Source organism: Leucoraja erinacea, chromosome 2 (assembly GCF_028641065.1).
Source record: "Leucoraja erinacea ecotype New England chromosome 2, Leri_hhj_1, whole genome shotgun sequence".
Lineage (NCBI taxonomy): Eukaryota > Metazoa > Chordata > Chondrichthyes > Rajiformes > Rajidae > Leucoraja > Leucoraja erinaceus.
In genome coordinates, this window is record NC_073378.1 from 101527028 (window position 1) to 101544101 (window position 17074).

The window sequence follows — 17074 nt, forward strand, 5'->3', positions numbered from 1 at the left end:
AACAGGCAACCTAAATCCACATTCGAAATCATCACAAACAATTGATTCTACCATAAATTTGTCTATCCATTACTAATACTCTGCAATTTTCTTAAATTTTCTGATAGGAGTGTGTATATTTTTGAAATCACTATCTAATTTGGATTTGTAAGAAAATGATTGTAATAAATCCAGAAAGTGTCATTGTTAAAAAATCCGTCATGTGTGAAAATGCAACCAGGTCAGAGTTCAAATCTAGCAAAGATCCATGATACACACTTTCATAACCCAGAATCAGTGCTATAAAGGTATCACGTGGTCAAAATAAGTGCGTGTTGGAACGAAATGAAGGCATTACATATCAACCTGTGCATTTATAAAATTCCACAATGGATAATTAAGACTTGGGAACACATATAATATTACACATTAGAAAATAACACAGAAAGCAGGTCGGAAAGGAGTTGTAGCTGGCTCTTTTCACACTAAAAGTATATTGAGTGAGTCATCAAGCAGTAAAATAATTCAGCCTGGTTAATTATTTTTTCAAGGTCAATGGAGTAGTTGATTGGGGACCATCTGTGAAAGTTGTTTGTTTTAAAAAGCATTTAAAAATCGTTATCAGAGAGATTAAGCACATGGATATAATGCCACCTGTTGATATTGATTTGACATTGATTAGAAGTCTAGAGAAGGAGTTGAGATAATATACATGTGCTCCAATTGGCAGGCTGCATCTTGGGATTTCACTGAGATTTTAGATTTTTACCATGTTTATAAATAAAGAATCCAGAGCTGTCAGAGAAAAGAATACCAGAAGATGATTTTAACGGAGCGGTTTCAAATTATTATTAATTTTCAAAAGTGAGGTTAAAACAGTGAATGCTGGAGATACTTAACAAGTCGGGCTGCATTGATGGAGAGAAAGAATTTGGAGCGGCACAGTTGCTGCCTCACATCGCCAAAGATCCGGATGAGATTCTGACTACGGGTGCAGTCTGGACGGAGTTTGTGACTGGGTGAATTTTATCCGGGTACTACAGTTTCTTCCTATATTCCAAAGGGCTGGTACAGGTTGCCAGTGTCAGCGGTCCGGCCAGCGCGGCCTGAGAACTTAATTGGCTTTGGCCTGAAAATCGAGTTGGTGAGGAGGCCACCTATTGTGACTATGTAGGATAATTTTTAGTGTCACAGTGTGCTGGGGGGACGAGGTGATTTCGCTGGGTCTTTTTTCTCTTTTTTTTGGCACGGATTTATTGACATTGGATCGAATCTCTGTAAAGCCCAAATACTGGTTTCCGTGCTGTATCTCAAAACTAAACTAATAGTGGGGCAGCCAATCAATGCACAAGGCAAACACGAAAATGCTAAAAGAACTGAACATGAAGAAAAACTAACAAATAGAATTTGGAATCAACTGCCTAATAGAATGCAAGGAACTACAGTTGTGGATTATTTTAAAACAAAGGTATAAAGTGCTGGAATAACGCAGCGTCCCTGGAGAACATGAATACTTTTTGGGTCAGGACCCTTCTTCAAATTCAACAGGATAGGTGACGTCTGAAGAAGGGTCACGACCTGAAACGTCACCTATCCATGTTCTCCAAAGATGCTGCCTAACCTGCTGAGTTACTCCAGCACTATGTTGTTTTTTGCCTTATGGGATGGCGGATATAGATTCAAAAGTACGTTTCAAAATGGAATTGGTTACTTGTGAAAGAACACATTTTCGCAGAATAGATAAAACTGAGAAAGTTGAACTAACTGCATAGGCCTTTGATTGATCTGCTTTAGAATCAATATGCCAAATGGATTCCTTTTGACATAATTACACAATATTTAAATGCAAGTTGTTTTACATCAGGAGATGTTAAAGCAATTTTAAAATAATAATAGACAATAGACAATAGGTGCAGGAGTAGACCATTCAGCCCTTTGAACCAGCACCACCATACAATGTGATCATGGCAGATCATACACAATCAGTACCCCGTTCCTGCCTTCTCCCCATATCCCCTGACTCCGCTATCCTTAAGAGCCCTATCTAGCTCTCTCTTGAAAGCATCTAGAGAACCTGCCTCCACCGCCCTCTGAGGCAGAGAATTCCATACACTCACAAATCTCTGTGTGAAATACTGTTTCCTCATCTCCGTTCCAAATGGCTTCCCCCTTATTCTTAAACTGTGGCCCCTGGTTCTAGACTCCCCCAACATCTGGAACATGTTTCCTGCCTCTAGTATGTCCAAACCCTTAATAATCTTATATGTTTCAATAAGATGCCCTCTCATCCTTTCAAATTGCAGAGAATACAAGCCCAGCTGCTCCATTCTCTCAGCATATGACAGTCCCGCAATCCCGGGGATTAACCATGTGAATCTAAGATGCACTCCCTCAATAGCAAGAATGTCCTTCCTCAAATTAGGGAACCAAAACTGCACACAATACTCCAGGTGTGGTTTCACTAGGGCCCTATACAACTGCAGAAGGACCTCTTCGCTTCGAAACTCAACTCCTCTTGTTATGAAGGCCAACATGCCATTCGCTTTCTTCACTGCCTGCTGTACCTGCATGCTTACTTTCATTGACTGATGAATGAGGACCCCCAGATCCCATTGTACTTCCCCTTTTCCCAACTTGACACCATTTAGATAATAATCTTCCTTCCTGTTTTTGCTACCAAAGTGGACAACTTCACATTTATCCACATTAAACTGCATCTGCCATGTATCTGCCCATTCACCCAACCTGTCCAAGTCACCCTGCATTCTCATAGCATCCTCCTCACAGTTCACACTACCACCCAGCTTTGTGATATCTGCAAATTTGCTAATGTTACTTTGAATCCCTTCATCTAAATCATTGATGTATATTGTAAATAGCTGCGGTTCCAGCACCGAGCCTTGCGATACCCCGCTAGTCACTGCCTGCCATTCTGAAAGGGACCCATTAATCCCTACTCTTTGTTTCCCGCCTGCCAACCTATTTTCTATCCATGTCAGCACTCTACCCCCAGTACCGTGCCCTAATTTTGCCCACTAATCTCCTATGTGGGACCTTATCGAATGCTTTCTGAAAGTCCAGGTGCACTACATCCACTGGCTCTCCCTTGTCCATTTTCCTAGTTGCATCCTCAGAAAATTCCAAAAGATTATTCAAGCATGATTTCCCCATCGTAAATCCATGCTGACTCTGACCGATTCTGTTACTGCTATCCAATGGTTATAATGGTTTTGGAATGTCGTCAATCTTGCATTTTAACAAATGTAGCTGCCAATTTATGCACACCAGTCTCAAACACCCCAGGAAATGTCAATGCAGCGATTCTGCAATGTTTGAATGACAATTATTGTTCAGGACAAGAGAAAGGCCTCTCCCATTGTCTTAGAACAGGTTGAGAAAAGTAAGACAGCAACAAAGAATTTCATTATTCTGTTCTTGGTCCACACGAATAGGAAAACTCTTTGAAAAATAAAGAATGCTAAACAAAAGTAGAAATACCACTCAGTCTTTTCATGGTTGCAAGTGCTTGTGTGACAGCTCACAGGACACAGGTAGGGATGTGATGGGCAGGTGATGTAGTTGCAGTGTGTGAACTAGTGGACCCATCTTATTAAACAGTAACCTTATCCTCTGCAAGTGCTGGCTTCTTGAGGATGTTTGGTTCAGATATGATGTGGAATCTGAGCTTCAAACAGTGTGACTGCAGAAGAGGCATGAGGAAGGATCCAGAGGACAGTTCCAGAGGATCCACAGTCCTTACCAAAATACTTAATGCAAAATACTCGTTTACTGGATGGATGAATGTGGGGGTAGTGCATGGAGAATGGTCACATTTTCAAATGTTCAAATGTTCAAATTTTCTAGAGGACCATGATTCATCAAACTATTCAAGGATGGGAGAGAGGACAAAAGAGAATCATAGTTACATAGTAATTATTGGGATATAGCTTAGATAAGAGAGCATACACTGTTCTTTGCCGTCCTGAAGGCTATATTGCCTGCCTGGTGCTAGGGTTAAGAATATCTGAGGGATCTGAGAACATCTGAGGTTCCGCTGAGGGATTAGAGCAAAATTGAAATGCAAGAGCACAAGCGTAATAATCTCTAGATTAATACTGGAGTCATGTACAAAATGGCATAAAGCAAATAAGATTAGCGTTATGAAAGCATGACATGACATGGTCTATTCACCAGATTTTTGGAGCCAGTGTCCTGGTGAATTGCATCTGTGCAATTGCATCTGTGCAATTATAGACAAAAATAGGATGGGCAGGGTTCCAAGAATGTGATATTTAAAGATAGATCGGAAAAACACCGGGGAATTCATTTGTAGAACAGCTCATTCTGGGGAAGTACTCAGTCTGGTACTCTATATGCGATAAAGATCATAGTATTTTCTAAATAATTCAAATTTAAGTGTCAAAATGTAAGGGTTCACACATAGAAATCATAAAAAACTAAAACAGGTACATAAATTTAAAAGCTCATGAGTTTTCATCTCAAAGAACTTGCATGCAAAATTTGAGGCCAAAGGTATATGAATTGCACGTGGTGCATTGTGTTCAATATTGAGGAAAGATCATGAACAGACTGCAGCAGATTCATTATACTAACAATTAATGGGTTAAATTGGGACATCTGGCTGTCGTGGTACCTTGCATTTCCTTCCATTTAGTCCGTGAAGTAGTTATCCAATTGAAGGTTTAAGATTTTTTTTTAAATCAGCGTAGACAGAAGTAAATACTTCTTGGGAGAAAATCAGTTAAAGTTGTGCCATCTAAGAATTAAATCACAAATACTTGTCTCCCTCCCCCAACCCAGATTATCAATTGTTAGATAAGGGTATCAAAAGACATGTAGAGTTCTAAATCTGCCAATGATTGAATTGAGCATGTTGAATAGTGTTTTTCTGTTCCTACAGGGACCACTTCATTGCCAGTGGGAGGATCATTTACTGGTAGTTTTTTTTTTAAACCACATAAATAAATTTGGCTTTTCATTTTTCCTTTTTGTTTTTTAATCTGTCAACAGATAGTCACATTTGTGTGTTGATTGTACCATGTTGGAAAAAGAGACAATTGATTTATTTCACAATGCGTCCAGTACATTTTCCACATACATTTTATATTTTGTGATTTTGCATGAGAGCAAAACAAATGTCAGAGATCTTTCTGGAGGCTGTAACTACCAGGATTCCAGAAGTTCCATGGATATTTTTTGCCTCAACTAGACATTCACTTGAATATCCTAAACAGTGTTGAAGTGAGAATTTGAGACACCAAGACAAGGTGCGGGAATAAGTAGAACACAAGCAAATGATCAGCATTCAACAACAAAAAATTGCTCTTCCTCATAAAGCGACCAGCATTGTGCAATGTTATTGAATTCCCATTTTCCAGTTTCTTGTAATAGTTATAGTCCCAATATCCTTTATAGAAAGTTAACTTTGATAAATATTCTATGAATTCCAACTCTTGCTTTTGCCTCAATCCTCCTACCAGATCCAAAAAACTCAAAGAACATAGTCACAACCCAAATACAAAAGATAAAATCTTACCTTAGCACCATATTTTGAATAGTTCATTTCTGTAAGAGTTACAGGGCGAAGTTTATCTATATCTCCAAATGCCACACCAGGAACATAAAGAGCACAAACAACATGAACCCACCTAAAGGGAAAATGCAGAGGAGGCATAAAGATCATTTAAAATAAATTGGATGAACCCAGAAGGGAATGGAATATGGTAAATGCAGCAGGTGGGACTAAGGGGAAAAAAAACTGGCATTACTTGTAACGAGATGGCCTGTTTCCGTGCTGTAATTGTCACATAGAAATTGTCACAGGAATTATTCATTCGATCATGTCGATTCTGGATAAATTTATCACCTGTGCTTTTGTTTACAAAATTATTTTGTAAATCCTCCAGCCTCAAAAGTGGCTTATTTTACATTGTGTTTGGAATCAGGTTTCACCATCATTTCAGTAGTCTTGCTGAATTGTCATCTTTTGCTCATCAATCTACATCAACTAATTGCTTTCACATAGCCAAAGGAAACACTTAATATCATTACACGGGGAGGAGGAAATAAATATTTCTCAACTTTAACTTTTTCTTACTGCTGGGATCTCTGGTAAGATCCTGATAGGCCTGCTCTGTACCTCACCCGCATCCAAATTAAATGCGTTGGGATATTAATTAGTCTTCAATCATTACCACTAAGCACCGATGTGAGTATCTGTCACTATCATACCAATCTTCAATACATTCAGATTCTTTGAATTTAACAGAATGGAAAGTGAACACCAGAGGCAGTTAATGCACTCAGATGATTATAATACAGGGGACAAAGATCACATATTTTCCATCTATGGGTTTTCAGACAATTAGTGCGCAGATGTCATTTGTCCTGAGCTCTCAATCCAAAAATTGGCTAATAATGCTGACTGATGAAAAATACTTCCACTCTTGAATACAAACTGGCAAATTTGGCTATGTTGACATTTTAAGCACAATATTCAATTCTACATTCTGTACCCATTACCAACTCTGAAGTAACATGAAGATAATGTTTTTATACTAAGTGAAACAAACCTTCCAGCATCTGTTTCTTTAAAAATTCCATCCATGTTCGGGCATAATTCACAACTGGGTGCCGCTCCACATTTGCATGCATCACAAAACCAGGGTTCTGTAGAGTTTTCAGATGCAGAACTCATGATGGAGTCACTTTCTCCATCAACACCATAGCAACCTGCCAAAAGCAATAATCAAAGTTAATATTTAGCAACATTTGCTGTCATTATTTCAGAAGAATGTTAATCACAATCATTGTCTATAAGATTTTTTTAATTATAGGCACAATATGCTTTCACGTATAATTTAAAAAAAAAGTTTACTCTGAAAGTGAAAAAAATTTAGAACTGTAGAAAATACCATTGAGAACTAGCAAATCATTTTGTAACTAAATAAAATATTTTTGGCAAAGCTTCCAGCCTAATGACAAAAAGTTACATTTGAAGTCTGAGTGAATCAGAGATCTGTTATTATACGTTGAAAAACAGAACAAACTAATAGTAATTGAATAGGTAAACCTTATTTTAATATATTTTATATTATGTCCATAATTTTCACTGAAATTGCCAAGATTTTATTTCCATAAAAGATAGAAACTATTTATTTATAGCAGTAGACTTCATTTTCAGTTCAACTAGGATGTTTGGGATCCTAAAATTGTTAATCATATATTCATAACCTTTTATTAAATCTGCAACTGTTCAAAAAGCACCTCAGCAGCATTGCAGGGCTCAAAATTAACAGTTGCCCAGTTGCGAATGGCCACCTAAATATGGAAACATAGTACTCTAAAATCCTTCTCCCCACCCCCCCCCCCCCCCCCCCCCCACCACTCACTCATTTTGTCGCCTCCTGCTGGCCAGCGACCATAACGGCTGCTGGCGCCCACCTCTCGCCTCAAAGACGCCATTTAAAAACAGCCGCACTGCTGAGTGCTGGAATCTTATGTTCGGGAACGGCTTGAGTTGGAGGACCACGTCTCCCGTGGGAGCTACGGGCAGGGAACGGCTGCGTTGGGGTGCAGACTTGGTCTAGTATCTATTAAAACTCTGTGTGTGTGTGCATGTCAGTTTGTTTTTGAAACGTATTTCCTCGAAAACCAAATGCAAAAACGCAGAGATGTTTACATATTTCGGTAGGGATTTAACTTATGATTTCAGAAATCCACTCCTCTCTAGATTTCGTCAATTATTTCCCCAGATTTTGAATATAATTATTCACAAAACATCAAAACTGACATTTAAAAAATATATTAAGGATGCCCAGCTGCTGACCTCACAATGCCTTTGCACCTGGCCCAACTGCCTCCAGGCCCCGCCCGGCCCTATGCCCCAGCCTGGCTACTGGCCCTGCCCGGCTCCACCCTGCTGACCTCACAATGTCTTTGCACCTGGCCCAACTGCCTCCTGGCACCGCCCGGCCCGGCCCTGCCCCCCCGGTCTGCCTGGTGGCCCCGCCCTGCTGACCTCACAATGCCTTTGCACGTGGCCCAACTGCCTCCTGCCCCCCAGCCTGCCAAGTTGTTGATTCCGTTGTTTTTCATTGAATTGAATTATATCTCATTTAACATCACTAATTCTTAACTTTTAATTTTATAGAGGGGGGGGGGGGGGGGGGGGGGGGGTCCTCCCCTGAATTCCATGGAGCTGCCGACAGCTTTCGTGCATGAGACGCGGACACTTCATTTCCGGAACATTCTGAACGCGTGATGCACGATTGCATTTCGCTCTCTGTCTCTCCCCCTCTTTCTCTCTCCCCCTCTTTCTCCCCTATCCCTCTCTCTCCATCTCTCTCTCTCTCTATCCCCCTCCCTCTCTCTCCCCTCCCTCTCTGCCTCCTTCCTCTCCCCCACCACCCCTGCCCTCCCTCAACCTCCATCCCCTAAACCCCCTTCACCGCTCTCCTCCACCCCTCCCCTACCCCTTTCCTTCCAGCCCATCCCCTTCCCCCCTCCCTTCCCCCCCACCTCTCCTCCTCCCTTTCCCACCTTTCCTTTCCCCCCTCTCTTCCTCTCTCTCCCATCTCTCTCACCCCTCCTCCTCCCCCACCCTCCCCCCTCATCCACCCTCCCTCTCCTCCTCCTCCCCTAAACCCCCCTCTCCCTCTCCCTCTTGCCCTTCTGTCTCTGCCACTTTCTCTCCCCATTCTCTTTTTGCCCTCACTCTCTACCCCCCCCCCTTCCTCTCTAGACGCACCAAGGGGGGTAGTTAGCGTGGGGGGGGGGGGGGGGGTAGTTAGTTAGTGGTGGGCTGCCGTATGCTAGTGAGTGTGATGCCGCATGCCCCCCCCCAAGCCCTCCCCCGCAACCACACATTGGGGCTGCACTTGGTCTAGTAACTATATGTGTGTGTGTGTGTAATATATATACCCACACAAACCCACACACGCACACACACACAACTTCCTTCCTGGGATTAATAAAGTTCTATCGTATAGTATCATGTGTGTAGGAAGGAAGTGCAGATGCTGGTTTAAACGGAAGATAGACACAAAAAGCTGGAGTAACTCAACAGGTCAGACAGAATCTCTGGACAAAAGGAAAATATTACATTTTGTGTTGGGTCTGAAAAAGGTGCTTGCACACCTTTGGAATGTGGCAGGAATTAAGAGCACCCGGAGAAAACCCATGCGATCACAGGGAAAAGGAGTAAACTCCACACAGCACCATATTCAGGATCCATTCCGGGTCTCTGGCACTTTTAGGCAGCAACTTTAGGGACAATGTACTGCCCCATAGTCTTGAACTGAATTAAAGCATACAGTAGCTGGAAAGGGGGACATAGAGTGATTTAGAGATTTAAGACTGAAAATTGATATGTTTTTTTTAATAACCAAAGTTATCAACATATGATTTTTTGTGTGTTGGAAAACAAAATATAGTGGCACAGCTGGTAGACTTGCTGCGTCACACGCCAGAGATTTGTGTTTCATTCTGTCCTCGGGCATATTATTGAATTTGCACATTCTCCCTGTGAAGGAAGTGGGTGAGCAAAGTGGGATAACGTGTGAATGGGTGGTAGACAAAAAAAGCTGGAGAAAATCAGCGTGTGAGGCAGCATCTACGGAGCGATGGAAAAGGCGACGTTACGGGTCGAGAACCTTCTTCAGGCTGATGTCAGGGGAGGAGGGGTAGAAAGGAAGAGTCGAAGACAGTAGGCTATGGGAGAGCTGGGAAAGGGAGGGGAAGGAGGAAGAAAGCTAGGACTACCTGAAATTGGAGAAGCCAATGTTCATACCGCTGAGGTGTAAACTACCCAAGCAAAATATGAGGTGCTGTTCCTCCAATTTGCGGTGGGCCTCACTCTGGCCATGGAGGAGGCCCAGGACAGAAAGGTCGGATTCGGAATGGGATGGGGAGTTGAAGTGCTGAGCCTCCGGGAGATCAGGTTGGTTAATGCAAACTGAGTGGAGGTGTTGTGCAAAGCGATCGCCAGGCCTGCGCTTGGTCTCACCGAGGTTGATCAAACGCTGAATAATCGAACCATATTTCTGTTTGGAAGTGGAAAGAAATAATAGAAATTGCATTCATTGCAACGTGTAAAAAGAGTTGAGATACTGTATTATAATTTTGCTGCATGTCATTGTGATATATATCATGTCTTGATTGGTGAATATGTTTAGTTTGTGACTTTATTTGAAGCAGAAATAATATGTGAATGCTTCATAGAGCATAATTCTGACTGGTAACTCCGCACTTCCTCGGAGCACATTATCACACGCGTCATACAAGCTGTCTTAAATGACCACCTAAACTGTCATTTGGCAACCTAAAAAGCTGCCTAGGTTGCCCGGCAGGCAACAGAGAAAAAAAAAGTTAAGTGAGAGCCCTGCATTGAAAATTGACTCAGTGAAATTCACAATGTACACTAACAAATAAAACTACTTCCACAGAAATTGTTTACAGAAGATAAAAAATATAAAGTGCTGTATAGTTTTAAACCATAATACTTCTGCAACAAATAAATGGCCTACATCACATTTCTCTTCCTGTTTGTATATTTTTTATTATTTTTCTCCACATTAATTAAAAAATAAACCAGACATTTATCATTTTTTAATGCGAGCAACTCCAATTACCGATGAGGCAACTCCTTGAAGCATTGCAGTACTTATAATGAACATATTTACATTATGCTAATGGTCAAGACATCCTGTTTGGTTAAAATATTGTTCACAAAAGGATGTGGTAACAATAAAGGGAGCGCAGAATAGATTCCCCAAGATATTGCCTGGAATAGATGGCTGAGGATATAAGGAGAGATTGGATAAAATGGGTTTATTCTCAATCGACGAGGAGTGACCTTAGAATTAGAAGTTTACATAAATATGAGGGATCTCAATAGACTAGATAGATGTATTTTATGACCCAAGGCATAGAAGTCAAGAATCATAGGACACAGGGTTAAGGTGGTTGGGGGGGGGGTCACGGGGAGAACGTACAAACTCCGTACAGTCAGGATCAAACCCGGGTCTCCAGCGCTGCAAGTGTGTTAGGCAGCAACTCAAGTCGTACAGGTTTGTAGGTTAATTGGCTTGGTCAATGTTAAAATTGTCCCTAGTGTGTGTAGGATAGTGTTTATGTGAGATGATCGCTGGTCTGCGCGAACCCGGTGGCCGAAGGGCCTGTTTAAGCATTGTATCTATAAACTAAACTAAACAGCCAGAGAAGAGATACTCAAGGATTATTTACAAGCTATTTGGATAGAAAGGAACAGATGGATATTGATCAGATGCAGACAAATGCGATTAGAACAGATAGGCATCACAGTCAGCATGGACAAAGTGGGCAATAAGGGACATTTTCTGTGCTGCATTAATCTATAATTCTGTGTTACAAGAATTAGACCCTGCAACAATATAGAAATGCAGGCAAAGGAAACGAGTGTAGGTTTGATTACACTGATTTAAGCCCACAAAAGCAATTTATAAATTGCACTGGGAAGCCAAATATGAGTAACTAGTTTAAAGCAGGAAGTTGTCACTTCTTAAAACACTAGAATACTTAATGGAAATATTTAAATTAAAGTGACTAGCTTGCAATACATTTACAAAATGTGGAAAATGAACAAACAATGTCCACAAAACCATAGCAAAAATAAATTAAATGTTTGATTTTACTTTTCACATGAAGTTCACTCAGCTTTGAAATAATTGCTAGTTGATGCAATTGGTGCGAAATTATGGAAAACATCTGAATAAAAATGGATGAATCCTTGAAGGAGAACAATATCACTGCCACAGCAGTAATAGAAAATATACATGTAAAGACCATAGATAGGTGTCCACTAGTCAGCATGGACATGGTGAGTCAAATGGCTGTAATTTCTACATGGTCAAACCAAAATGTATAAAAATACTCTTTGATAACATCTGACAATGTGCACTTTAACCACAAATGATTTTTTTCTGTTACAAATCTCAAATTGTGGAGTACAGAGGCAAATAAATAAATGATGGGTCTTTGTCCCAAACATTATGGAGGGCACTGTAACTCCGAACAGGCCTGGAGATTTATCCACCGTAATGTACTTCAAGAAAACCAACACCTTAGTGATTTCAAATTGCCCCAGCATATTAGATTACCCCATAGTTTCATTACTCTACATGTCTTACTCGCTGCTGAAAACCAATGCAAAGTACTAGTTTAGTAACATTTACATTCTAAGCATAAATATATTCCTTTATCTACTCCATGATAACCCACTTGTTTTTAATGTATATATGAAAACCTTTGGGACTTTTTAAAAATAGGACGTGCAAATTATATTTTATGGCCTCTTATGGCTCTTCCAATTGTCCACGAGTTCGTTCTAGTTTGCTTTATTTTCCTCAAAAACCCTGACCGATTTAAACTTTCTAGACCATATAAGGTTTTGTCACAACAGACAAGCTGGCTCAGATGTACTTAATTACTTACATGGTTGTCTCCTGTCCATTTTGTTCCTGAGGTAGCAACTAATCTTAAAATTTTTTCTCATGCTTTAGTTTTCTGTCCCTGCACGTAGGGTCATAACAAAACACTTTGCCCCTGTTAAAGGTGTAATAATTAAATTGGGCATTCTGTATCAGGTCACAGATTTATTTTTCTCCAAATTTGTAGGCTGTTAAAAGTGACTTTTCTAGATGGCAAACTTATATCCACAAATTATGTTTGTTTCGTATTATTTGATAACTTATCACCATAAAATCTTTTACATTTCTCATCTGTGCAATGGAAACTATATTGAAGTTTTAAACACCACAGTTTTCAGCACAGCATTTGCTGAACCCATGAATAAAAGGCAGTTTGGCTTGAGAAAAATAAAAAAACAAATTATTTGCATGAAATATCGCTCATTGCTCACGTGGCATCTAAAAAGAAAACTAGTACAAGATTTATCGCTTGCGTAAACTTACAAATATTCAGTTTGAGAAAACAATCAGTTGCAGTTCAACGAACGAGTCAGTGACAAGATTAATATCAGAAATCATAAATCACATGTTATAAAGTTCAGCTTGTGAAGTGTGCAAGATTTTATGAGCATCTGCCTATTTCTCCTTAAAGAATTCAATTACTTTCAATACACTGGTTGTTCTTTTTCCACATTTTTGCATAAATACACACACACCATATAAAATTGTATTATGGGTTTGAAAGAAATGCCATAGATATTCAAGATTGAATAAATACTGAAATTAAAATATCTTCGACTGAGGCAATCACAAAGCACTGATAATTAGATGAGCTAGAAGTTTTAAATTCTAAGAATGGTATAAGCTATAGAATATGGAACATACAACAGCGCAGCACAAGCCCTTAATGTCTGTGCCGAACAAGAGGCCAAGATCAACTGCGCACAATCCATATCTCTCTATTCCCTGCATATTCATGTACCTATCCAAAAATCTCTTGAATGTCACTATCATATCTGCCTCCGTCACCATCCCAGGTCAGCACGTTCCAGGCACTCACAGCCTCCAAGCCCAAAAAAACGTTGCCCCTTTCACCTAAAGGCTATGCCCTCAAGCATTTCATTATTTCCATCCCAGGAGAGCAGTTCTGACTGTCTACCGTATCTATGCCTTTCATAATTTTAGAGACTACTAGACTAAGTGCAGCTCCCCCAATGCAATATTGCACCACTCACGCACAACCCCCAACTGCGCAGGTGTTACCTCCTTTCTCCTCATCCCCCACCACTCCCTCCTCCTCCTCTTCACTCTCCCTCTTCGATCCCGAGAGGGAGGGGTGGTAGAGATGGAGGGGTGGTAGAGATGGAGGGGTGGTAGAGAGGGAGGGGGGGGGCAGAGAGGGAGGGAGGCAGGGAGGATGGAGGACAGAGAGCGAGAGTGGCAGAGGTGGTGGAGGGGGTGGTAAAGATGAAGGGGAGGGGGATAGAGAGGGAAAGGGAGGGGAGTGGAGGGGGAGGGGGGGTAGAGAGGGTGGGGGGGTAGAGAGGGAGGAGGGTAGATAGAGAGGGGGCATCTCCCTCCACCCTTACCCATCTCCCTCCTCCACTCCCCCCCACCCCCCATTTCCCTCTTCCACCCCACTCCATCTCCCTCCTCCTCATTTCCTTCATCCTCCTCCCTTCACTCCCATTCCCTCTCTTCCCTCCCCAGGACCTATCCAGGGCGTATAGCAGCGCCAGGGCCTGGAACTCGCCCTGGTTCTCGTACTCAGCCGTCAGTTCGGCCGCTGCCTGGGCTCCAGTCCAGGCCCCGACTTCATCTCCGGGCGTGTCCCTGAGCCCAGACCCAGGCTCATCCATGGTAGAAATAGGGGGATATTGCACAGAGTAGAAATAGGAGGATATTGCAGATGTATATGTGGCTTGAAAAATGGTGCAAGGGGGAGGGATTCAAATTTCTAGGGCATTGGAACCAGTTCTGGGGGAGGTGGGATCAGTTCTGGGGGAGGTGGGACCAGTACAAACAGGACGGTCTGCACCTGTGCTGGAATGGAACCAATGTCCTTGGGGGAGTGTTTGCTAGTGCTGTCGAGGAGGATTTAAACTAATGTGGCAGGGAGATGGGAGCATGAGCAGAGAGACAGAGGGGTGTAAAATGAGGGTAGAAGCAAGAGGTAGCAAGATGAAAAGTAAAAGTGGCAGGCAGACAAATCCAGGGCAAAAATCAAAAAGGGCCACTTTTCAATTTAATTGCATAAGGGGTAAGAGTGTTGTAAAAACACGCCTGAATGATTTTATGTCTCAATGCAAGGAGCATCCGTAATACGGTGGATGAGTTGAATGTGCAGATAGTTATTAATGAATATGATATAGTTGGGATCACGGAGACATGGCTCCAAGGTGACCAAGGCTGGGAGCTGAACATCCAGGGATGTTCAATATTCAGGAGGGATAGATAGAAAGGTAAAGGAGATGGGGTAGCATTGCTGGTTAGTGAGGAGATTAACGCAATGGAAAGGAAGGACATTAGCTTGGAGGGTGTGGAATCGATATGGGTAGAGCTGCGAAACACTAAGGGGCAGAAAACGCCAGTGGGAGTTGTGTACAGGCCACCTAACAGTAGTAGTGGAGTTGGGGATGGCATCAAACGGGATATTAGAAATGTGTGCAACAAAGGTAAAACTTATAATGGGTGACTTCAATCTACATATAAATGGGTGAATCAAATTGGCAGGGGTGCTGAGGAAGAGGATTTATTGGAATGTATGCGGGATAGTTTTCTAAACCAACATGTAGAGGAACCAACGAGAGAGCTGGCTATTCTAGACTGGGTATTGAGTAATGAGGAAGGGTTAGTTAGTAAGTCTTGTTGTGCACGGCCCCTTGGGCAAGAGTGACCATAATATGGTTGAGTTCTTCATTAGGAAGGAGAGTGACATTGTTAATTCAGAAACAAGGGTTCTGAACTTAAGAAAGGTAACTTTGAGGGTATGAGACGTGAATTGGCCAAGATAGACTGGCAATTGATTCTTAAAGGGTTGACGGTGGATATGCAATGGAAGGCATTTAAAGACTGCATAGATGAACTACAACAATTGTTCATCACAGTTTGGCGAAAGAATAAATCAGGGAAGGTAGTGCATCCGTGGATAACAAGAGAAATCATGGATAGTACCAAAACAAAAGATGAAGCATACAAATTAGCCAGAAAAAGCAGCCTACCAGAGGACTGGGAGAAATTCAGTCCAGCAGAGGAGTACAAAGGGCATAATTAGGAAAGGGAAACGTTTTTATAGATATGTGAAAAGAAAAAGATTAATTAAAACAAATGTAGGACCCTTGCAGTCAGAAACGGGTGAATTTATCATGGGGAACAAGGACATGGCTGACCAATTGAATAACTACTTTGTTTCTGTCTTCACTAAGGAAGACATAAATAATCTGCCGGAAATAGCAGGGGACAGGGGGTCAAATGAGATGGAGGAACTGAGTGAAATCCAGGTTAGTCAGGAAGTGGTGTTGGGTAAATTGAATGGATTAAAGGCCCATAAATCCCCAGGGAAAGATAGGCTGCATCCCAGAGTACTTAAGGAAGTAGCCCCAGAAATAGTGGATGCATTGGTGATAATTTTTCAAAACTCTTTAGATTCTGGAGTAGTTCTTGAGGATTGGAGGGTAGCTAATGTAACCCCATTTTTTAAAAAGGGAGGGAGAGAAAACAGAAAATTACAGACCAGTTAGTCTAACATCGGTAGTGGGGAAAATGCTAGTCAGTTATTACAGATGGGATAGCAGCACATTTGGAAAGTGGTGAAATCATTGGACAAAGTCAGCATGGATTTATGAAAGGTAAATCATGTCTGACGAATCTTATAGAATTTTTCGAGGATGTAATTAGTAGAGTGGATAAGGGAGAACCAGTGGATGTGTTATATCTGGACTTTCAGACTTTCAGAAGGCTTTCGACAAGGTCCCACATAAGAGATTAGTATACAAACTTAAAGCACACGATATTGGGGGTTCAGTATTGATGTGGATAGAGAACTGGCTGGCAGACAGGAAGCAAAGAGTAGGAGTAAACGGGTTCTTTTCAGAATGGCAGGTAGTGACTAGTGGGGTACCACAAGGCTCAGTGCTGGGACCCCAGCTATTTACAATATATATTAATGATTTGGACGAGGGAATTGAATGCAACATCTCCAAATTTGCAGATAACACGAAGCTGGGGTGCAGTGTTAGCTGTGAGGAGGATGCTAGGAGGCTGCAAGGTGACTTGGATGGGTTGGGTGATTGGGCAAATGCATGGCAGATGCAGTATAATGTGGATAAATATGAGGTTATCCACTTTGGTGGCAAAAACAGGAAAGTAGACTATTATCTGAATGGAGGCCGATTAGGAAAAGGGGAGATGCAACAAGACCTGGGTGTCATGGTACACCAGTCATTGAAAGTAGGCATGCAGGTGCAGCACGCAGTGAAGAAAGCAAATGGTATGTTAGCATTCATAGCAAAAGGATTTGAGTATAGGAGCAGGGAGGTTCTACTGCAGTTGTACAGGGCCTTGGTGAGACCACACCTCGAGTATTGTGTACAGTTTTGGTCTCCTAATCTGAGGAAAGACATTCTTGC

The 17074-nt window shown here is 41.6% G+C and overlaps 1 protein-coding gene across 2 annotated transcripts in view; it reads right to left on the minus strand.

The window, feature by feature from the left end:
* phf14 (PHD finger protein 14) overlaps nucleotides 1–17074 on the minus strand; it is a 198456-nt gene that overhangs the window by 134280 nt on the left and 47102 nt on the right. For both annotated transcript variants that reach the window (XM_055662012.1, XM_055662004.1), the window contains exons 5-6: nucleotides 6573–6732; nucleotides 5537–5648 (exon numbers count right to left, since the gene is read on the minus strand). In XM_055662012.1, coding sequence (XP_055517987.1) covers nucleotides 5537–5648; nucleotides 6573–6732 — 272 coding nt within the window. The remainder of the gene's footprint in view (nucleotides 1–5536; nucleotides 5649–6572; nucleotides 6733–17074) is intronic.